A 22,094-nucleotide genomic window follows, 5' to 3' on the forward strand; every position below is an offset into this window, starting at 1 on the left:
TGGGGTGTACTATAATAAACAAGAAAATTCTAGGTGTCCTGAATCCTGGGTCTGTGTCCATTTTTCATACTGGGGCTTTGATACTGTGGAATTACACTAAAACAAAGTGAAAAGCATGGGTGATATCCTGGAGGTATACATCATGGCACTGAGTGGTTACTGATTTAACTAGAAAACATGGGAAAGATTTTATCTGAAAACAGGATACCTCAAAACTCATGCTATGTGCCAAGCAGAGCTTTTGCACTATTTCAGCCACATCTTTTTCTGTAGATTGCCTCTCAGTTTCTTCCTTTTCATATAGGATACCACTCACATAGAGATCCTTGCAGTCCACTGAAAACAGAGGAAAAAAGAAACTATGCATCATTTCCTATGACCGAAACCAAATACTACCCTGAAGGATGTCAGGTCAGCAAGGGTCCAAAATATATGCCTAAATTGAGCATGACTGCGCTCCTTGAGGGTCAAGAGATGTGGTCACATGTGTTGTAGTGAGGCCTGTGTTAAAGTACATTGCTGAATCAGGGATGAAAAGGGCATGTACCCTGGAAAATGGACCACATAAGATATACAGGAACAGGAAAAAAAAAATCAGATGATCTTTCAACACACAAACAAATCACATGCTTTTCAATAGTTTCTCTCTCATGACCACAGCCTAATCAACCTACTTTCATCGTTCCTTGTTCTATCACACCCATTTACTGACTGACTGTGCGGGCCTGAAGTCCCAGTAAATTTAGTGGCAATTTTTGGTGTATAAACAAACACGTTATTGGAATCTTCAGTTTTAAAATTTGAGGGGTAAAGACCTTGGCATTTTGTCTCTGGATAGATATTAACAAACTAAAGTCTGGGAAACTTAAGATGTTTTTAGAAACAAAAATAACACTTTGCTTGGAAGTGTGCATAGTTAAATTAAATGGTTTTCAATATTTTGATCTTGACTGTCAATCTTCACTCAGGAAAAGCTCCCAAAGGCTTCAGCAAATTTATTCTGCTATAGTTCAGGTACACTCAGAGATGAGTGAGTAAGAAGAAAGTAGAAACTTTACAATGCACACTCCTTTGAGTCCCACTGGGACTTGCTTTATATTAGGAACCGCACATTAATAATGGAAGGAGTAGCACTCAGCCACTGCAGAAGGAATATATGCATTTGGAAGGTGACTGAGTCAATGCTGAAAGTCAAGGGCTTTGAAAGACCTGGAGTAGAGTTTGGCTATGCAGGAAGTCAGATGCAAGGAATCTCTCTGGTAGATACCTGCCTTAGCCACACTTCAGATTCAACCCCTCCTGCAGGTATGAAGCACGTAGGGCCTTGTGTCCCACAGCAGGCAGCAGAGTGCAGCCCAGAATACAACAGTTTCCTTTTCCACAGAGTCGCATGTAAAAGGGAAGTGCTGGCACAATGCAAGTTCTTACAGCAGACAGGTGAAATGCAATTAAAAACTTTTCCAGGAAATCATTTAATACCTTTCTTGTACAAGGTCTCTGCCTCTACTTGAAGTAGTTTTAGTGCAGACTGTGTCTGTGTCTTTGCTCCACTGCCCTTCCTAGAGAAAGGGGTAAGGAGATTGGACTCAGTACATTTGGCCTCTGCTAGGATTCCTTCCTTAAAGCTCTGAACACATTCCAATTTGGAAGACAGGAGCTGCTGCTGGGACTGAAAGAAACAAAAAACACTTAGAGAAAATCTGTGTGACCAATGGCCACCCACACAATTCTTTCTATGAAACAGAGATACCAGCTCTGTACCCTGCTAGATCTTTCACGATTTGCAGGAGGTGGCAATAATACATGCACAAGCGCATTATGCAACAGACTCGTTATATTTAATTGTCTAATGCATCCGTGTTAACTAGGTTTCTTTTGTGAGTGGAGATCTGAATAGAAAAAAAAAAAAGCTGTTATCTGAAAGCCAGCAGATACAGTAAGTTGTTTGACTTATTTCTGTTGTTAGCATTTTAAAAAAAGAAGTGACATGTACACCGATTGTACTTGGTGATGTGTTACATTTTCAAAACAGCTTTTAGTAACTTAGAGCAATACTTAGCTTCCTCACTTTTAATGTTATTGTCAAATATTTTACTTTCAAATATTCTTTATCTGTTATGTATTCTAGGAAGGAAATTAATCCAGCAATCAGGTTCTTCCATATATTGTTATTTATTTACCAATCATATGAGTAATGAGTTGGCACAGAACATAAATGTGCATTGTTAGCAAAGGACTTTTCACACACACGGAAAAGTCATCAGTTTAGATCTTATCTGCTATAGAGGTTGCTTAAATATTTCCATTCCAAAGGACTCTTGTCAGTCATTTCAGAATAGGATGTAGCAAAAAAAGCAGAGATAAGTAGTCAAGGAGGCAGGAGTCCAAAAGACTCTGTTGCATTCACTGCATGGGTTGAATGGCATGTCATGTATAATACATAGGACCTCACTCTGAATAGTGAGGATGAAAGCAGCACTGAACAGCTGCTTCTTCTACTACCTACAAACAGTGAGGATAGGTCCTCCAAAAAGTCCAGATTAATTGAAAAGTTGACTGTGAACCATCTTGCCTGCACATTAGATAATGAACAGATTGTGGTAATATAGTCAATAGAGAACAAGGCATTAATTACTTTAATGTAATGCATACTCTTACCAAGGCAGAGTTAAAGCTGCACGCACATATGGAACATGCTGTATTTCTTTTATCATGCCCATAACACACAAAACAAATCCCAAAACAAACAAAACAAGAAGACACCAGGTGTGTCCCAGTGACTGGAAATGTGTTTCCACAGAGACAAATAGCTGTGACACATATTTGTTCCACTGCTAGTTGTCCTGGGGCACACCCCTGTATGCTGCTCTGGCATAAGGCAAATTGCCCAGGGTGGGATTGGGCAGCATTATCTGGGGCTCTGGGGTCTCCTGGGGCTGCAGTGGTGGTGATCCAGGCACGTGGAACCTGGCCAGCAGACTGAGAGTGGATGTGGCCAGCCATGCTCTGGTTTCAGGCAGTGCATGCTGCAGCTATGTGTGCCGCACCATGGGGTTTTTTTGCACGTTTTTGACACCAAGATCTCAGGGTGTCAGAAAAACCCTCTGCACTGCAATTTAGCAGCACAGCAAACGTATGCGTGTGCAGCAGATGCAGTTTGCAGCACTGCAAACCACACGTGGATGCTTATCGGAATGTACCCATAAACCAGATCCGGACACGCAGGCACCACAAACCATACATGTTGCACATTAAACCATGCATGGTGCTGCTAATTTGCAGCGCAGGGGCAAAATTTATTATTGGGATTTCCCAGTAGCAAACCTCGCCCCCCCCAAACCCCAAAGAAAAAAGCAGCACAAAGAATGCTAAAGGGACATGTGCTCGGATAAACATAGACGGGTAAGCAGGCAACCCAGGGCTGCCTGCTCCTCCATCTCCAAATACTGCTTCCCAGCTGGCTGGGGCACAGGGTGCTTCTGTGTGGGGCTGCCTGCCGGCTAGCTCCACATGGAGGCACCATGTACCCCAGTCAGCCCCCCCTGAAGCACATACAGCAGTGGGACAATATGTCCTGCTGCAAAGCACATGGGCAGGGACACACACTACAGCACAAAGTAGCAGCACAAATTTATGCCTCTACTATTTGTACTGCTGCAAATGCATCCCCTGCCTCATGTGAATGTGATCACAGTGTCTATCTGATATTATATGAAACACCACGTTCATGGCCTGAGGATTCAGAGATGAGTGAAAACATATGAGTTGAAATTGGGGATAAGATACCATTCAATCAGCTTTCATTTAAATTGATGGAAATATTTTGATTATCAGAAACACAGTCCTATAGAACCAGACCTGGCTCTCAAGACCTACAGAGAAATATACCAGTAGGAAGGATTCATGGTAGGACCAACTCTCCACACTTACCACTGCACCAGGTAGAGCAATGGACTGCAAGGAGGTAAAACCTGAATACCGGTGAGAACACAGGTTTAAGTCTCTCGTCTTCAAAAGAATAGGGCCTTTTTGTTGATATTTGGTTGGGCATTTTCCCAGAATGTCCACCTAGTAACAAACATGCAATAACTAGACAGATATAATATTTATGCCCATGCACACAATATAGAGTAGTTACATATCATTACCGCTACTAAAAATAATTGCTTTGCACAAGACCTGAATTTTCCCTTGCAATGCTTGAGCTCTTTCCTTTGCAATGCTTGAGCTCTGGCCTGGCATGTAGCGTCATTTGAAATGCCCTGGTGAAATGTTTCATTTTACAAAAGTCAGGGTTGGTTGGTTTATTTAATAGTAATCTGAAAGATTTTGGACCAGATAACTTGCTTTAAAGCAGATGTTGGGTCATTCCCTTATTTTAACACCTTGGTCCTTCTCCAGACAGCATTTCTGTGCAGGGCCACATGACAAGAGCTCTTGGACTCATACAAATCCACCAACTCTAGTGGGTAACAATAACTTAAAACAGACTTAAAACAATATTCCAGAACAGAATTTTACCTTAGGTTTTAAAAGTTAGGTCTTTGAAAGTAGTGTTTGGATGATGTTCAAGTGAGAGCCTTGAAAAGCCAAATGTTATAACCCCTTGAAATCAGTTATAAAATTCCTTGACTTTAATAGCTGCAGGATCAGCCCCGGGGAGGAAAGTTGTCACTTCGCACCCAGAACAGGTATAGCCTAAGCAGTAGGGGTGTGTGAAATGGGTCCTATTCGATTTGGATTCAGCCCTAATCAGGGACAGTGATTTGATTAGGCCAAATCTGAATCTGAAGATTCAATGCCAATTCGGAGAATCAGCGATTTGGCAATAGACACAGCTTTAAATCTTTTTTCTACATACCTTGAGGTACCAGGCGTGGCTCGTGAACACTACAATGCTGGGGCAGATGGAGCATCCCACAGGAGCACGGCGGGGGGATGGCAGAGGGGACCCGCATGCTCAGCAGTGAACCTGGAAGTGGACCAGAAGTACTTCCAGTCCACTTCTGGGTCTGCTGGGGAGCATGTGAGGGCCCCCCCCCCCACCTCGGTCACGGGGAGACCCCAGGTGCCCCCTCAGATCCAGGAGGCACCAGTCACCAAGCTAGGAGGTGTGGGGGAGGGAGGGGCCCTGGTACACTCACTGGCAGACCCAGAAGTGGCGTGGAAGTTAACCCAAGTGCTTCTAGTCCACTTCTGGGTCTGCTGCTGAGTGCGCTGGAGCCCCCCGCGCTCCTGTGGGACGTTCCATCCGCCCCAGCACTGTAGCATTCATGAGTCATCTGGTACCCTGAGGCATGTAGAAAAACATTTAAAGCTCCGCCTTTGTCTGAATCTCGTCAAATTGATTTGAAGAGATTAAAGGGTCTCCTGATTCAATTAGGATTCAGAGATTCAGCCACTGAATCAAGCCAAATCTAATCAGGGACCGAAGCTTTGCATAGCCCTACTAAGCAGGTATAAGGTGCCCATCCTCACACCACTGTGCCCCGCTTTGTACCACAAGAAGAAAGAATTACTCTTTAGGGTAGGTAAGTAGTAGTTAAGCCATGTGTGCTTAGACTTCTGACAAAAATACCAGTAAAAGTCAATTTTCTGATGTGTCCACTAAGAAAGAGACCACCAATGGATGCTCACCAGCCATCAAGTGGCAACAACTTTTGCTTATTAAAAAGGACATCGACATGATACCCACAACAGCTGAAAGTCAGCCTGGAGCGTGGCAGCACTCACCTCTTCAACGATTCCATCGGCAGTGGGTGCACGTGCAGTCTGAAGGATACTGAGAATGCCCCGCTTGATGTTCAGTGCCCAGGTCTGTTCACTCCTCAGTGGGGAGATTGTTAAAACTCTCCCCTCGTGGAAAGAAAAGTGAAGAGGATGCCGCTCTAGCAGTTCCCTGCAATTAGGTAAGTTACAACTGGTTAGATTTGAGCTGCAAGAGGAATTTATGAACCTTAATAGACTTCAAATTTTTTTACTTGGCGTTTCCCTTTCAGTGGGACTATCTGGCTCCAAAACATACCTCACACTTTATAACTGCTCCTTTTTATGTCACAAGTTGATCTTGTTCCTTACAAGCCCTTTAAAACATCCATTAAGATAATTGCTACAAAACGTTCTATTTAATTAGACTCTACTTAATCAGGACAGCTCCCTGGGAATTCATTTAAGGCTAATTATTATGTTTAATGGCAGTGGTTCTTGCTTAATTGGAGACAGTAACTCCATTTAATGGGGAATCTTTTTGTGATGTAGTAGGTCTTGGGCCACAGTGTCTGTGACTCAGCTGCATGCTGACTTTGTCATTTCCTCTAATGTTTGCAAGCCTTCCACAACTGGGATACATGCAGAAAAGAGAACAATTGCTGCTTCCCCACAGGACTGCAGATCTGTTCTGCTATTTACATAGACCTAGCCTCCATCCTTGTTGCCAGCATGGATAGCAATACTGAATGCAGCTGTGGTATTAAAACATTGTCTTTTGTTTATCAGGAATTCCTCTGAATAGGAAAGGAAATAACATGCACAGGGATGCCCCAAGGAAGAGGATTTACTGTAGTCCAGTGACCAGTCTGCTTCTACAGTAGACAACACATTTGCTTTGCTCCTTACCGTCAAACTGACCTATTCATCTGATCATTGAGGACAAAATGTTGCTTCAGGAGAAAAAGTCTTTCATGGAACAACACCCAGATAAAGTCTTCATAGAAGGTAAATGTCTATGTGCATGGAGTATGGGTTTCTCCCAACAATATGCCATTGTGACCCATACTAGCTTCAGTGGAAATTACAGGCATCTATAGAAGGCAGGCTAGACCCCAGCATATATGCAATAGGGCTGAAGAAAATGCTAATAAGGTTTGCAGGTGTGAATAATTATTTTGAGCGGCCAAACTTCAGTGAATGCTGTCTTCACTTACTTCATCTTCTGCATTCTTCTTCCTTGCACAGAAGAATGGACATAACTGCCCTTATCTCTACAGAGAACCCCTTGAAGATGCATCTGTGTCCCAAATTATTTGAACTCTGATATCAGGGCTTGTATTGTGGAACAAAAGGTTTTCCTAATGAATACAAAAAAATTGCTCAAAACTTGCTCTTTCTGACCCTCTGCACTGAGTCAATTATCTTTGTTGAGGGCCTGGTACAGATCTCAGTGTTTAAAGGCTGGGAATCCAAGCAGCAGGACAATGCAGGGAGATTACCAAGCTCAGCCAGACCAGACAACAGAACTGCTTTTCTTGGTGAAACAAGGAGCATTAGATCTCTGGGAAAATACCAATCCTCCAAAGCTCATCAAGCCCTTATTGTACAGGCACCCCCACAAGTGTTTGTACCTTAGCCAGAGTGACAGCATGTTATGAATGAGCTCCTAACATATAAAAGGGAGAAGCTGACACTTGAAAAATAAATGCCCTTTAAATGTTGTGGAAGAACACAAAGCAAATTTGCATCGTGAGAAATATTGATCTTCTCCAAAATTAAAACCTTGGAGACACATTTTCAAAGCTCAAGGACCCTGGATCTTGTCTGTTCCTGTAGCCATCACAGCCATAAGCACAAACCAGGCATCTGCACATCACAAACCAGCAATGCACCTGACAATTTGCACATGCACTGTCCATTGCAGGTATGTCTCTACGTGAGAGGCCTAAAAACTAGACCTGATTTTTTAAACTAAATGGCTTTTAATGATTTTGCTAGTGGAGATCTGACCCCGATCTTTTTTCTCAACTGGAAATTAAGTGAAGCAAGAAACATCAGGGAAATGTTAATAAGCTGCTGCAAAGCCATGTAGTTTCAAAAACACCTGGAACTGAGCCAGATGAGGGATCATTTTACCTTAAACTATCTATTCCTTTCAGTGGATCTTCCCTGGATGCCCGTGTCTTCTTTATCTGAACTTCTTGCATCTAGGAAAGAAAATACCAGTGCAGCAAATACCATTGTCAACAGGGACCGAGAAGCTTGAATTCACACAAGGACATAGGCATATAAAAAAAACATTAAGCAGAAGCTTAATTCTGCAGCCTTTACTCATGGAAGTCAACACTACACAAGATACAAACAGGTTCACTGAAGTCTTTGGGACAACTCACATATGGATGATTAATTTCTGGAGATTGCCTGTATGATGCGCAAGTAAATAAAAGCTGTAGGGTCAGGCCCTACAGCATTCTATACAAGCTATACTTTATTTTCAGACACAAAGGGACATCCTGCTTTGGAGATAAAAAAAAAAAAAAAGATACAGTTGGCTAGACACAGCTCTTCAAACAAAATACACCGCTACAGAGGCAAAGCATGTGTGACAGCTATTTTGGCTGATGTACCGGGAAGTAGGTACCTCTAGACCAAAAAGTATGAAATGCTTCAGCTTTAACTCGAAGACCTCAGCTCATTAACAAAGGTTATAACAGATTGTCTGTTTTGTGTTACAGTTAAAAGCAGAAGCTGCAGACAGTGAGAAACCATGTTGAACAATCGTCTTACAGAATTTATTGCTGAGTTGAGTAAAAAGCAGATACTTTCCTGGTATTTCAACCACCTCCTCTCAAAACAACCATAAGGACAAATTTGGAAGGGAAGTTGCTTCAGGGCTTGTGGCTTGATTTGCTCAGACACTGGGAAGTTGTCCAATTACGGACTGGAATCTGGAAGGAAGCTGGCAATGTGGGCCTTTCTTGTTGACATCCAAGGAGGTTTGACCACAGGGCACTACCTTGTTTTAACAGTTGTTGCAAATCAAGACAGATACTGAATCACAGGGTATTGCCAGCAGGGACCAAATAGTTATAAGGCCCCTTATTTCAATATAGAGCTGTGAAGTGTTGAGTCTAGCCGCTGGTGCTGCAGGGTGATTTTGAAAGCTTTGGTATCTCCTGTAGCTTGCCAGTTTTATCCTTCACAAGTGGCAAGATGGGATCATGGAAGCTGTAGCCAGTTACCTTTACACAGGTAGCATGGTCAGGGTCAGTTTGGGAACAGCCTTGATGCGGTTCCTGATGGGTGACAAGGTGGGGAGCCAATTTGCCCTTCATGTAATTTGTTCATTGTGGTGCAGTCTCTTCTTGAAGCACATTTTTGTGTATTGTTCCTCTGTGGGGTCTGAGTCAGTAAACATCCACATACCAAAAAAAGCAACTCATGCTTCCTTTTTCTAGCTAAGAGTCTCTTCACACACAAACTCCCCAAGTTTTGCCCACTAGGACCCAGTTCCCACATGCTTAGATAACACAGTTAGAAGAAAAGGATATGATTCGAGCAGGAACATTATCAGTTTTCCTGAGCAAAGGGAAAGCATACATGCCTCAAACCACGGACTACCCCCCTAAACTAGTCTCATGCCAGTAAGCCTCTTCATGGCTTTGCTACAGGAAGCCTCTGAATTAATCAGTCTATGAATACGAGCGGAAGCCCAGGTAGTATGGATAGATTATTGTTTCATACTTCTCTTGTTGGGCACCTATTCATAGCAGTCAGACTGAATTTGGCCTACAGCAGGCCACACCTCAGGATAAACTATGAAATTCAAGTCTCTGGTCTCCTTTACCCATCAAGTTCAATAGCAGCATTAGGAGACCCCTGGATTCTAAACTGGAACGAAAGGCTTACGTCAAACAACTCACAGAAACTTCTAAAGGTCTCTTTAAAACAAAAAAAAAAAAACTGCTGCTGTTTAAATTACTGTTGCAGATATAAAAGTGATTTTAAAAAAATAAAATCACCTAGCCCTTTTCAAAGGGATTGCCTTCATCTCCAGTTCTGCACTTCATATAGTCAACAAGCAAAATAGTCTTTTCACTCAGGAAAGAAGCTGGTTTCTATTATTCAGCCCTTAAAAAGCTTCTTATTGTTTAATTAGAAGCAATGAAACATCCAAGCAGTTCTGCAGTGCTCATAATCAGTCACAGTGTTTTGTCATTATTGTTTTAATTGCAGATTTCCACTGGTTCAAATGCAGCAGTCACCCTACAGAGTAGCAGTGCTCTGTGCTAATTAATTCCAGTCATTGAAGCACTTGCAGAATTCATGAAAATACTTACTTTTAAGACCATATGGCACTTTCCTAGTGCTTCAAGGATCACTGTGCTCTCAAGGGAAACACCACTCCTTTTGTAAATGGGTCCCTGTAGGAATGTGGTGGTGGCTGTAGAATACCTATAGATATATCTGGAGCCTTTAGGGAATTGCAAGGTGGTGTGTCCTAGGAAACAAACACACAGAAAGCCATTTAGGAACTGTTGTGTTGTCTCAGAAAATTAAGGTGACATTTGTAGATTTGGGCCATTCAAGGCGTCTAAAAAGTGAGCAGCCAGGTTTTCAAAAGCATGAAAGCACCCAACAGTCCCCACTCATCCCAGCTGTGCAGATTCCTTCTGGAAGATACAGGGAAGAGAAGTTCCCCTCCCTCATCCCATGCACATTTTCAGGGACCAGCCACAATTTTGTAACACCTCAGTTCCTGAGGCTGTAAAAATCTAATAACAGCAGAAGTATGCAGGGCCTGGAAGGCATAACATCCTCCTTGCCTCCCTCCCCCACCACTTCTTGTTGACTACAGTCCAAAGCAAAGACTTCACGGCTTTCATTTCGTACATGTGCTGTGAACGGCGTCTCCACTGACAAATGAACTGTTGAGTGATTTCTAAGTCAGAACCACCCCCTGAGACTTTTTGGCTCACTCTGGGGTACCAAAAGGTAAGTCAGGAATGATATTTGGATTTAAGGGCATACATTCAACTTTATCCTTTCTTACTGATGGAGATTAGGTTTACAGGACATTGTCAGGTTTACAGGACAAGCAGAAAGGGGCTAGATTCCTCTGATACAAGTATCAATCAGAAGTCTTCTGAAATCATGTTTGTGGCATGGTAGAGTGGGAAATAATTTCCCAAATCTTCAGTGGTCCAGTGTGGAGTTATAATTAAACCTGAAGTCAGAGTCGGTATATTATGCCCTGAACTATTCACTGCATTCTTTTGAGTGGAATCAGCCTAAAAAAATAAACTGCGTCTTGTAATATCTGCTATTACATGTTTTTCCACCATGTTGTTTAGTACATCTCACCCTATAGGGCAATGGATACGATTTATGTATGGCCGCATTACTTACATTTTCAGAAGGCAGGAAACAAACAGTGGGAAAACAAGCAATCAAAACTGGGGGTGGATTTTTTGAGCTGTGCAAGTGTTAACCCTTTCCTCCCTCTTGGAGGCATTAGCTGTTTTTATGCTATAAACTTCATCTAAACTGTTTCACAGATACGTGATCCATGAGGCAGTTCAAATAATAAAAGAGCTTGGCTATAGACAACAATCTATTTGTATGGATTGGCTTTCAGCTTGTGTAGTTATTTCTCACTGAACGCAAAACAGAGACAATAGTCCCATTTCACTACAGTCCCTTTCAAAGTATGGTGTTGAAAACAGCTGCTTAATTGTAAGGATTAGCCTTGTGTCTGGGTAGCATCACCCCCAAATGAAGAGAATGTCCGAAGGGCTAAAGTGTTTGTCATCGCTCTATATGGCTACAGTCAAAGGAAACAAAGTGATAGGGACCTGTGATTTAACAGCTGGAGGATCAGAACTATAACCCTGCTGGTCCTAGAATTTCAGGTGGCCACGGTATATCAAAGGCTGACAATCATGCAGCCTCTAAAAGATCAGAGTTGAGCACCATCTCTAGCAGTGGGACTACTTTAAGGCAGAAGTGGAAAGTTTGGCTAGTATGCTCTCTTGTGCCTGCAACACTTTCTGGCACAACACTTTCTGCACTGCGTAGCTGCCCTCTATTACCACTGTCTCTGTCTGCACAGTCTTCCAAGCCTTTTTGAGATAAAAGCGTTTTTAGGCATGTTGCAGCTGGGTAAGCAAAGGGCTTCTCAGTCACACGGGCTAGGGCAGCCTACAGCTTAGGTGAGAGGGAAGGGGAGTTGTGGGAGCACAGGCCTTCCTGTCTTCCCCTCCTGTGACTCAGAAAAGGAGCAACACACACAAAAGCAGCAGCTGCCAATGTGAGGCTGAGGTTACTAACCATATCCCAGAGCCAATGAATTATATGTGGAGGCCTACATAACTCCTGGTGAAAGAAAGCAATTTTTGCAGTTCGGTCATAGCTGAAAGAGCCAATTTCGGGGTCATGTCACTGTGATCTCACACCTTGGCACTGATTGGTAGAAAGCCTCCCAGCAGAAGAAGGGATGAGGGGGCAGCTGCCATCTTGACTGCTGGATGCCCTTGAGGTAGCGTTTCCCATCAGCACTGATTGACAGAAAGGCGTAAGGTGGCAGCTGACATCTTGGCTGCTGTCCATGCTGCTCCGCCAGCCAACAGCTTCCCTTCCCAGGCAGGCTGTGAGGCCAGGCGGTAGCAAGAGCGAGGACTGCTGGCTGCTGAGCCAGCATTTTATTTTTAGTAAGTTTGGGTTTTTTGGTTGACTTCCCGAGAAATTGCTGCCAATGCCATTTTTCACAGTGATCATGGAGTTTGCCAGTTTTTGTGGTTTCCACAAAAATCGTGAAACCGTGACTTTAGTAGGTCATATACCCTAGGGAAAGCAGTGGTTCACAACCTTTTTTGGACTCAGGGCACCTCTTGGGAGACTCAAGTCATACTTAGGAAATTCTGACAGCTTTTGATTTTCACTGTTTTTTGACTATAGGAAATAACAGGCAGTTCTTCTATTTCAAGAACTCAGAAAGCCCACAACAGGTTAGACTGTTTTGAACACCATGGCTTCCTATTTAAAAATCTCAGAATCTCATTCTGTGAATCACGTCTGCACACCTAACAGTGCTGACATTGCATGGCACCCGTAGCAACCTTGAAAGTATCTCAAAGCGCTCCAGGGTGTCATGACGCTGATTGAGAATCACTGCTGTAGTGTGTCCCTAGCAGCAATAGCCATGCCCTGTGCCTACCAGCCAGGAGAGAGTTAGGTCTTTCTCCTCACTTGCTTCTGTGAAGATAAGACTGGGACTTGGAAGAAGAGACATTCTGCATATATTGCACTGATAATTACTGTGACTGATCCAACTCCATTGAATTTCACTTGTGGCCACTCAGGGCACTGCAAGGCTCATTCATCAATACTACTCACTGTTCTCCTCTGTGTTTCTAGCCTAGCAGTAGTAAACCTCAGTGCAGATATTAATATCACCCTTCTAATAAAGCAATGCCCAATATAGAGGGGGAAAACTTCATAGTTATCCTTCACTACTGCGCCATAGCCCTGAATACCACCTTGTCTTACTCACCAACACACTCTGTCATACAGGAGGCTTCCTGCTCTAAAGTCTCCTGGGTTCCTGAAACAACAAATCAAAAGTAATTGTAGAAGGGCATTCAGAATCCTGTGTGCAGCTCCAGTGCCTGATCCTATAGCTGTTCATTTGCAGGAAACCTAAGAGGTATGTGAAAGCAGCAGCACACAAAGTCCTCTAAGAGCAAGAGCTTTACTAGGGAAAATGCTGTGGCAGGAACATGGATGTGGGAACACACACAGTCATTTTGCTTTGATATTTCACAATCAGCATGCAAACGCCACCCTCCCTCCCACCACTGCGCAGGCCCTCTGTAGTTATTCTGGCACACCAGAGAGAACCAAAGTGACTGTCTGAATCTGGCAGCCTCAAGTAAACTTCTGTAATCATTGGCACTGCATCTGCTGTACTACAATGGGCACTAATGGCCAGAGCAGGAAAGTGGAGATCTGCACAGTGAGTTAAGATATAAGGTTTAGGAGTTCTTCATACAAATCAGATACAAAGCTGCGATGTAGACCTGAATGTCCCTGAAGCTCATTCAGGGAGGACTACACCAAGGGCTATACTATCAGTCCATCTCTATAGGTATAGAACAGATATGGTGACCACCTTTACAAAATGTAAAAGCGGGACACATGACACTGGTAGCTGGGCAGTGGCGGGGGGGAGCGGAGGAGGGGGGGTTTTGTGGTGCAACCCCACCATCCACACCAAGCCTATATGGGGGAATGCATTCCCCACCCCACCCCATGCTGTCAGTGCTGCTGCCAGCCCTAGGAAACGAGTTGTCTGCAGCCCCCACACCACCTTCGGAGCACACACAGAACAATAGGGGCAGGGAGGTCGGCAGTGGGACCCCCCCAACCAACTCCACAGGGGCAGGTTGTGCCACAGCCCCCACCCCAAGGGCCACCCTCTGTGCCCAACTGGCCCCAGCCCCGGTTACTGCTGCCTCTGCATCCTCCTGGCCACTGCCATTACAAGAGCCAGGCTTAGCACTCACTCTCTCTGTCACCATCTTTCCATTGAATTGTGTTGAGACTGGGGAATTCATGACAAATGCTGTTTCAGAGTCATTCAGCCCAGGCCTGGAACTCAATATTTACATTTCAGGACTGTTCTGCCCAATTAGGGATGGGTGCTCACCATAAAAACAGAGGTAGGCACCTCCTGACACAAGTGTCAGAGCGTATCATGCAATGGCATTTTGCTTGGCATGCATGCCTCTGGATGGACAGTGGGGAAAAGGCCAGGTCTGCACTGCTACATCAAGAATCGGGCCCCTTGCAGCTCCCCCACCATCTGTCCCTGGCATGCCAACATCTTACAAGTCAAGGTTATGGGTGTTTTTGGCACTCTGCCCCAAAACGTTGCCAACCCCTCATATAGCATCACATTTGCCCTTATGTAAGTGTGCTTTTAGTATCATAGTGCTTAGGGTTGGAAGGGACCTAAACAGATCATCAGGTGTGACCCCCCTGCCCTAGGCAGAAACAGGTGCCAGGGTCATACCACCCTCACCATATTTCTGTCCAGCCTCCTCCTGAAGACCCGCAAGGTAGGAGAGAGCACCACCTCCCTTGGGAGCCCCAACTGTAAAGTAATGTCTCCTGATGTCTTGCCTGAACCTTCTCTCTAACAATTTGTGGCTGTTATTCCATCCTTTTGTGATTTTCCATCCTCTTCTGTTTTTTTGGGCAGAGATGCACAATCAATACTGACCAAATACATCAAATGAGTAACCTGTTTCCTATACTTCACCCGGAAGACAGAAAGAGTGCCATCTTCCAGGGGAACACTGAACCTGGCTCCCAACCTCTGCTGGCCCACAAGCAACAGCACTAAGCAAGGAATGCGTTTTGGACAACATAAGACTGCTCTCCCTATCATATCTCAGTTTTTAATTTCCTTGGGCTGCAAGCAATGTTGGAGGGTTTCTGCAGGTGCTGGGCTGGCAAATGCTATGCTGGACTAGCTAATGCTGGAATGAGACTAACCATTCTGATTAGATGAATTATGTTGGCTGTAAAAGCTTGGACAATGCCTCTTGCACAAAAATGCAACAGTGGCTGGGGCAAGCCTGGGCTGTGGCGACAAGACTGCCACCCCCCCCACCCCAAGTCTCTGCAATGGCTGCAACCCATTAAGGCGTAGAGATAGTTGCGCTTGAGGCACCCGATACCAGATCCATGCCATAAAATAATAAAAATGTTGGCTCCTCTAAAAGAAAAATTGTTAGCAAAAAACCTGACACACTCATCACATGCATCTCCAAGGTAAGAGAGCAAAAGAAAAAGCCAGTGTAACTAGACAAGGCAAGGAACCTACCTAAATATACATTTCAATTGAAGTAGCAACTAAAGAAAATAAAAGACTAAATATACATTTCAAGCAAAACCTGTAAAAGGTGCATTGAAGACAGGAAAGATGTCCCATACATGGTATCTTTACATTTCTCAAAACAGGCATCCAATGCCTAAGGTGTTACAAATGTTTCAATCATTCACTTTATGTCTGGAGTTCTGTAAATAGACCATCACTGGTACAAGCTATTGTAAATTTGCCCCATTGATAAACAAATACCCAAAAACAGGTCTGGTAATGATTGCCTCTAAGTATCGTGTTTGACCACTCAAGACCCATAACATTTAATTGCAAGAAACACACATCTTCACACCTGGACAAATCCAAAAACAGGAACCAGACAACTTAATGATTGTAATATGACAGTCACTCTTTTCCGCCCTGTTCCTCTAGGACTTAAAATTGGCCAACCATCAAGGAAAAATGCTTTGAAGCTATACAATTAAAACAGTATAAAAAGCAAGACAGAACTGCCAGCAAGGTGTGCAGTCCAGAAAAGATCAAGAAGCCACCCTGTACCCAGCCCAAAAGTGAAGGACTTGTGCTCTGTAAAGATTCAAGACTGGATTAGCTTTCCAGCCTGCATTAGTGAGAAAATACTGCTGCAGCTAAATATGTATTAGGACTTTCTGTAATAGTTCATAGTATATTGGGAAAGAGTCTTTTTTTTCTGTCATTTAGTTGTGTAGGTTGTTGGTAGTTATTAAAGCAAGCATTTCTGCTATTAAACAACTGAGTGTTGTATGAATTCTTAAAGCACTAGATTTAAAAACCTGCTTTTAAGTCCAACAGGGTGAACAAAGCACATGCCCTTTGTAATTTCACTTGTGGCCCACTTTAGACATACCTAAATAAATCAATCCACTCTGAACAAAGCATTTGATTTTTAGATTATTTTCCATATTCACCCAATGCCTTTGCTTTAGCAGAGGCTACCATCGAATTTTCTAATGAGTCCAAATTAGAAGGCTAGCAAACACTGACCAACACAACCACTATGTTTGATTAATGCATCAGAGGGCCCAAGAGCAGATATCTGGTAGTAATAAAAGTAAAGTCCTACATCTAGTGAAGAGATAAATAGCACATAAATACAATCAGAGGCAGGGAGAGAAAATGATTTATCAAAGCAGCTTCAGCAATGGTAATTAACTAGGAGTGCTTACATAAATTACATTTTCTCATGCAATCGGGCTCCTGAAAGCGCTCCCCAGTCATAACATAACATGTACATGGCTGCAGAGTGTATTTAAAATAACCAATTGCAAAAAAAGTTAACCCTTGTCAAATCAGATATTAGACAAAGGCACTCCAAAGCAGAGTGCCTTAGGGAATCTGTATTCCCTCCAGGGTTTTTTTTTTGTGTTTTGTGCAGCTGGGATGCTGCTTGTACCAGCCCAGCCCTGCCCTGCCCTTGGGGCTCCTCAGTGGGGAAGGAGCAGCAGGCAGCTGCCAGCTGGGCTTGGCTTGGCCAGAGCTAGAGTGGGGGCAGGGTGGAGCAGAGCCCCCCCACCTCGTGTCCCTCCCCCACCACAGCTAGTCTGGCTGGGATATTGGGGAAAACTGGGGCAGGCCCATGAGGCAAGGGGGCTCCATTCAATCCTGCTCCCCCCCCCACAGTCAAGAGGCCTGGGTAGGGTATGGGGGAAGGGACCCCCCTCATCTGACAGATGCAACCCAGCTCCCCCCAGTGCCTCAGCCAGGATAGCTGGGGGGGGTCCGCCAGGTGAGGGGGCTCCATTCCATCCCGCACCCCCCCACTCAAGCCAGGCCAAGCCCAGCCAGCAGCTGCCTGCTGCCCCCTCTCCTTTCCCTTCCATCCCCCACTGACAGTCCTAGAGCTGGGCGGGGGGAGATAGGGGGGAAGAGGAGTTCAGCAGCCTCCTTGGAGGCTGCTGGAGTGCCTCTGCCTGCTGGCCAGGACTGGTGTAGGCTGACTCAAGCCCCCTTCTCCTGACCCAACAGGTGAACATTTGTTGGGTTGTGGGGGGAGAGAAGAGAGCTCTAACTAGTGGCACTTTGTGTAAAGCACCATGAGTTAGAGCAGGGCCCTAAACGTCTGTAGGCATGCTAGGTTTCTAAGGGTGAAGTAGCACATTACATTTAAACCATACGAAATCTGTAGAATGTTAAGTGATGTTAAAGTTAGAAGATGTTGTGAGCAGTCTCACATTAAGGATTAAGACCGTTAACTGGAAAGCAGGGGCATAGGTAGGAGCCAGGACACGGGCTCTATTGTGGCAGGGGAGACCTTGGAATGCTGGAGGATTGCAAATTGCTTGTTTTACCTTTGTGGACCAGACTAAAGTTACCCTCGTATAAACTAGTTAGCCCAGGTCAGAGTTAGCCCTTGCCTGAAGTGGCATAACTTTGAGAGACTCGGGGGGCACCCAGCATGAATTAACAAGCTTTAGCATGAAGACATACACTCTTAAAGTGCCATTTGTATCATCTAACATGTAGCTTCACCTTTAAAGTAGTCTCTCTTTGAACGCTTCTTAATATTATTCTTTCACGAAACCAAGCTCAGTAGCTGCCAGAGGGAAGGCTGAACTGTGCACACGGGGCTGGGAGGGGCAACGTGTTCCACAACACCCAAAATTCTGAGATAACACAGAGTCCAAATGCCACTAGCGCTCTGAGTTCAGACCCAAGGAAGTGCCATCTTCCCCTTGAGCTCCTTCCCCTTCAGTTGTCCCTATCTGTTTTATTACTTCAGCCACTTGTACACAGTTCAGCACAGGAAGCACAGCTGCAATCCTGGCACCAGCAAGGTAGTGGGAGTTCTGCAACGCAGTCCAGTGGGACTACAATTTCATTGTCAGCTTGTACTTCCCTGAGCACATTTTGGAGGCTCCTGTAATACACGTCGTCCCTTTTGTGCATCTACTCAGGTTAGCATGAACATTTAACACCACTTAATTTCTTTCCTTTCTTATGCGGAGAGTAAGGGACTAATTCTGCCACTCTTGCCTACACTCAGTTGCAGTTATACTAAATGAAGGATATTGCTTCTGTCACCTGAAACAGGAACAAGAGCAGGCTTCAATTCTGCAGGTGATATTTTTCAGCACCAGCAAATCATCAAACAAACTCTAGCCATCACATCACATCACATCACATCACACCAATGCTGGTTTTTTAGCCACCCCAAATCCCCAGAGCACTCTGTTCTCCTGCATAAAAGAGTAGCAAAGTCCTAGAGACACCAGGGTAAATCCAATGGTGAAAGAGCATTCTCTTCAAATTTCCACCAGTATAAATTAAATGATAATTTGGCCCATTCTACATAAATAGTCAATCTATTCTCTTTGATTTGAGTATGTACAATTTCCATTGGAACTACTAGGATACAACACAACTGGACAAATCCCTGGATTTCCAAACCAGCAGAAACAATCCTGTGCCCAAGGGGAAACAAGGCAGAGAGAGAGTAATTGATGTAACTTGCACAGTTACTGCAACTGTGGCTAGGGACAAATATTACTCATAAGCCAGTTTAAGGATCAGAAACTGGTTTAAACCTGTAACAGAACAGATGTTCAGTGTACATAAACCAGTTAGAAGATGGTTGAAACTGGTTTGAGATAAACCTGGTTGAATGTAGTATCAGATTTAACTGATTTAGCTCCAAACAGTTTATTCAATGTCTGTCCCAGACCCCTTACTGGTTTAAGATAAATCAGGTACCCCCAGCATCCCGGCATGCTCTCTGGGCTGGGCAGGGCTCTCTGCTCCACAGCAGGGCTGGCTCCTCCCCTCTGCTCCCTGGCCAGAGCTCTGGGAAACTTGCAGGCACAGCAGGGTCTGCCTGACTTGCCCCCTGCCCTACCTATGCCCTGCTGCTCAAGCAGAAAATCCCCCTTTCCCTCCCTCCCATCTCCCACAGCAGGGACCCCAGCCATGTAGCATGCTAGCTAATGCTGAGAGGTGTCTGTGTGTATTTCCAATTTTACTGGGACAGGCAGACAAAACAATGACTGCTTAGGGCTGTTTGGAGCTAATCAACAAGTCAGCTAGTAAGCTGTTTAAGAAGAGTTTGAACTAATCAGAGGCCCTGCTGGGGCCTGGCCATTCCCCCCCCCCGCCCCTCAGCTCAGCACTAAACAAGGGAAGGGAGGGCTGCTCTAGTGCCCGCCGCCTTCTTGCCTGAGCCAGTGCAGGCACGTGCCTGAATTTCCTCAGTCCAGAGAGAATGAATGTGCAGTTGCAAACTGATTTAAAATAGAGTAACTTGTAAAGATTGTATCAATTCAGGCTCATGCTTTTTGAATGTCTGTCCCTAGACTGCATGTACAAATAGGGAAACCAGGCAGTCAAAGAGCCAGTGTCATGTAGACAGGGCTGTACCAGGGAAAAATCCAGGGAGTAAAACCCCCATAGATTCCAGATGCATATTAGAAGCTAACCCTGACAACAGCCTGATCCTACATTTCTGATGCACAAAACTTCCTTGGTTTTCAGTGGGAACATGCATAAAGTTACAAAAACTGAACTTCACTGTAGATATGATACAACACAATTGGTATGAAGAACAGTGGTACTGTTGGTACCACAGATAGGGACAACTGAGGGAGAGGTGACCAAGGGGAAAATGCTTTGGTATGAAGAACAGAGATGTTTATATTGCTTCTACAAACTCCATGCTAATAAAATATAGCCTCCAGTTATAAGCAAGAATCTCAGACCTTCTTGGGTCAATTATTCCCACAAGAGACAGACATTAATAATACCCTTTTACTTGCTGGGTTTTTTGCCTTTGGATATATTATGTGCCATCTGCCTTAAAAAAAATGCTTTTGTCAAACCAAGGCATTTAAAATCCCCTGTTCAGATTACTTGAATGACACAAAAGAATTTAACTTACTGTTTCTTTTGCACTTTAAAAACATGGGAAGAAAAATTAATTGCTCTTGCAACAAAAATAAGCAGAGCACTTTTTCCCTCCAGTATCCATTATGTACTTTTTTCATTCTTGAAATGGAGTTAAAGCTGGAGAGAGTCAAATTACATTTGCCATAGTATATTTACACCATTTTTCTCTTTTCCTGCCAAATACATTTATTTCTTTGTCCTTTATGAAAGCACACACAGGAACTGAAAACAGAATGCACAGGACTGTGTTGTTGTATTTAATTAAATTATGTCTTCCTGCAGCTGGTAACTGGAAATCAAGAAAAATAGCAGTTTGCTGATTTGTTTATGTAATTCACTAGTAATAACACCAGACTGCAACATCTCATCTATGTATTTGTATAAACTTCTAAATCCCAATTATACGGCATTACTAGAGAGAAAACTCTTCTAGTTAATTCCCTCATAAGCCTTCGGAAAACAAACGTATACAAAAGAAAAAAAGCATTTCAGCCTTAAAAATCTAGCAAGCAAGTTCAGAAATGGAAATGATTCAGAAAATAAAATTGGGTCCTTTCCCCACCTTCTCCAAAGGGAGGAAGCTAATAGCAAGATAATAACCTTTAAGTGCAGCAATCAGCACTCATTTATTGAAGAGCGCAGAAAGTAATAAAACACAAAATTCCTGCAATTCACTTTTACACACAGGGCCTCATGGAAATTTGAACCACTTATAATTACGGCCAGAGTTTAAGTTGTACACTTAGCTTCTGCATGGACACCTAAATGATGTGTCCAGCTGGATTTTCAAAAGTGCTTAACAGGCAGCTGAGTAATAGGAACTGGGGAGGGCTGAACATTTTTGAAAATCCAGCCACTTGGTTTAGGTGCTTGATAAGGAACCTTCAGTGTAGGTTTCTTTTCAATTTTACTTAGTTATTTATACACCTGGATTTTATTTCTTCATCTTTTTTACTATTTGTTTTGGTTTTAGGAAGACATTCTGTTTTTCTTTCTTTTCAGACAAAAACACTTCCTGCTTTCTAAAGCAATATTTTGTTTTCCAGCTATGCAGCAACCATAATTTTTAACCAGCACACTCATGCAGGTTTTTACAGTCTCCACTTACTCTCTAATGACATAATGAACCTCCTAAAGCAGCCTTGTGGTTTCCATTCCCTTCCCAACCTTTGCTGAAGGAGGATACAGTATTTACTTGTGCTGTTTAACATGCAGGATCCCCTCCCACCTGCAAAACTGTCACCTAGGCAGCCCAGTAGAGCAAACTACTTCTCTGAAAGTCAAGACAAAGCTGCTACAAGAAGGATTTCTGCAGAACTACAAGTCTTAACATAATTTACACTATCTCAGATGCTTTGTGAGCGAGATCATTGCTGGGCACAAACATTTTACATTTGAGAGCAAGCTGCAGTTCTAGCAGAGGAAACATTTTCTTCTACTTACTCCCTGAAGCTCCTGCCACAACGGTGCAGAGTAAAATGACTGAAGGCAGCCTCATGATCATCCAGATCAGCTCCTTAGCTCAGTGCTAACAAAACCACATCAGTCCTCCTCTCAAAGGCAGCTCTGAGCAGGGAGTGAAAGA

General features: G+C 43.8%; 1 protein-coding gene across 4 annotated transcripts in view; it reads right to left on the reverse strand.

The window, feature by feature from the left end:
• Positions 1–22,094, reverse strand: part of APOLTP (apolipoprotein lipid transfer particle homolog) — a 180,907-nt gene extending 158,813 nt beyond the window's left edge. The window contains exons 1-8 of one of the 4 annotated variants that reach the window (XR_016438623.1): positions 21,953–22,094; positions 13,262–13,312; positions 10,050–10,210; positions 7,846–7,916; positions 5,734–5,899; positions 3,931–4,068; positions 1,480–1,669; positions 209–336 (exon numbers count right to left, since the gene is read on the reverse strand). Coding sequence is in view for 3 of the 4 variants with exons in the window: in XM_090023138.1 (XP_089879264.1) it covers positions 209–336; positions 1,480–1,669; positions 3,931–4,068; positions 5,734–5,899; positions 7,846–7,916; positions 10,050–10,210; positions 13,262–13,312; positions 21,953–22,013 (966 nt within the window). In the remaining variant the exon portion in view is untranslated. The remainder of the gene's footprint in view (positions 1–208; positions 337–1,479; positions 1,670–3,930; positions 4,069–5,733; positions 5,900–7,845; positions 7,917–10,049; positions 10,211–13,261; positions 13,313–21,952) is intronic. The other 3 variants (XM_090023138.1, XM_090023140.1, XM_090023139.1) reach the window with 3 other exon arrangements.

The sequence above is a fragment of the Crocodylus siamensis genome, chromosome 12 (genome assembly GCF_052110815.1).
Source record: "Crocodylus siamensis isolate JL-2025a chromosome 12, ASM5211081v1, whole genome shotgun sequence".
NCBI classification, from domain to species: Eukaryota; Metazoa; Chordata; order Crocodylia; family Crocodylidae; genus Crocodylus; species Crocodylus siamensis.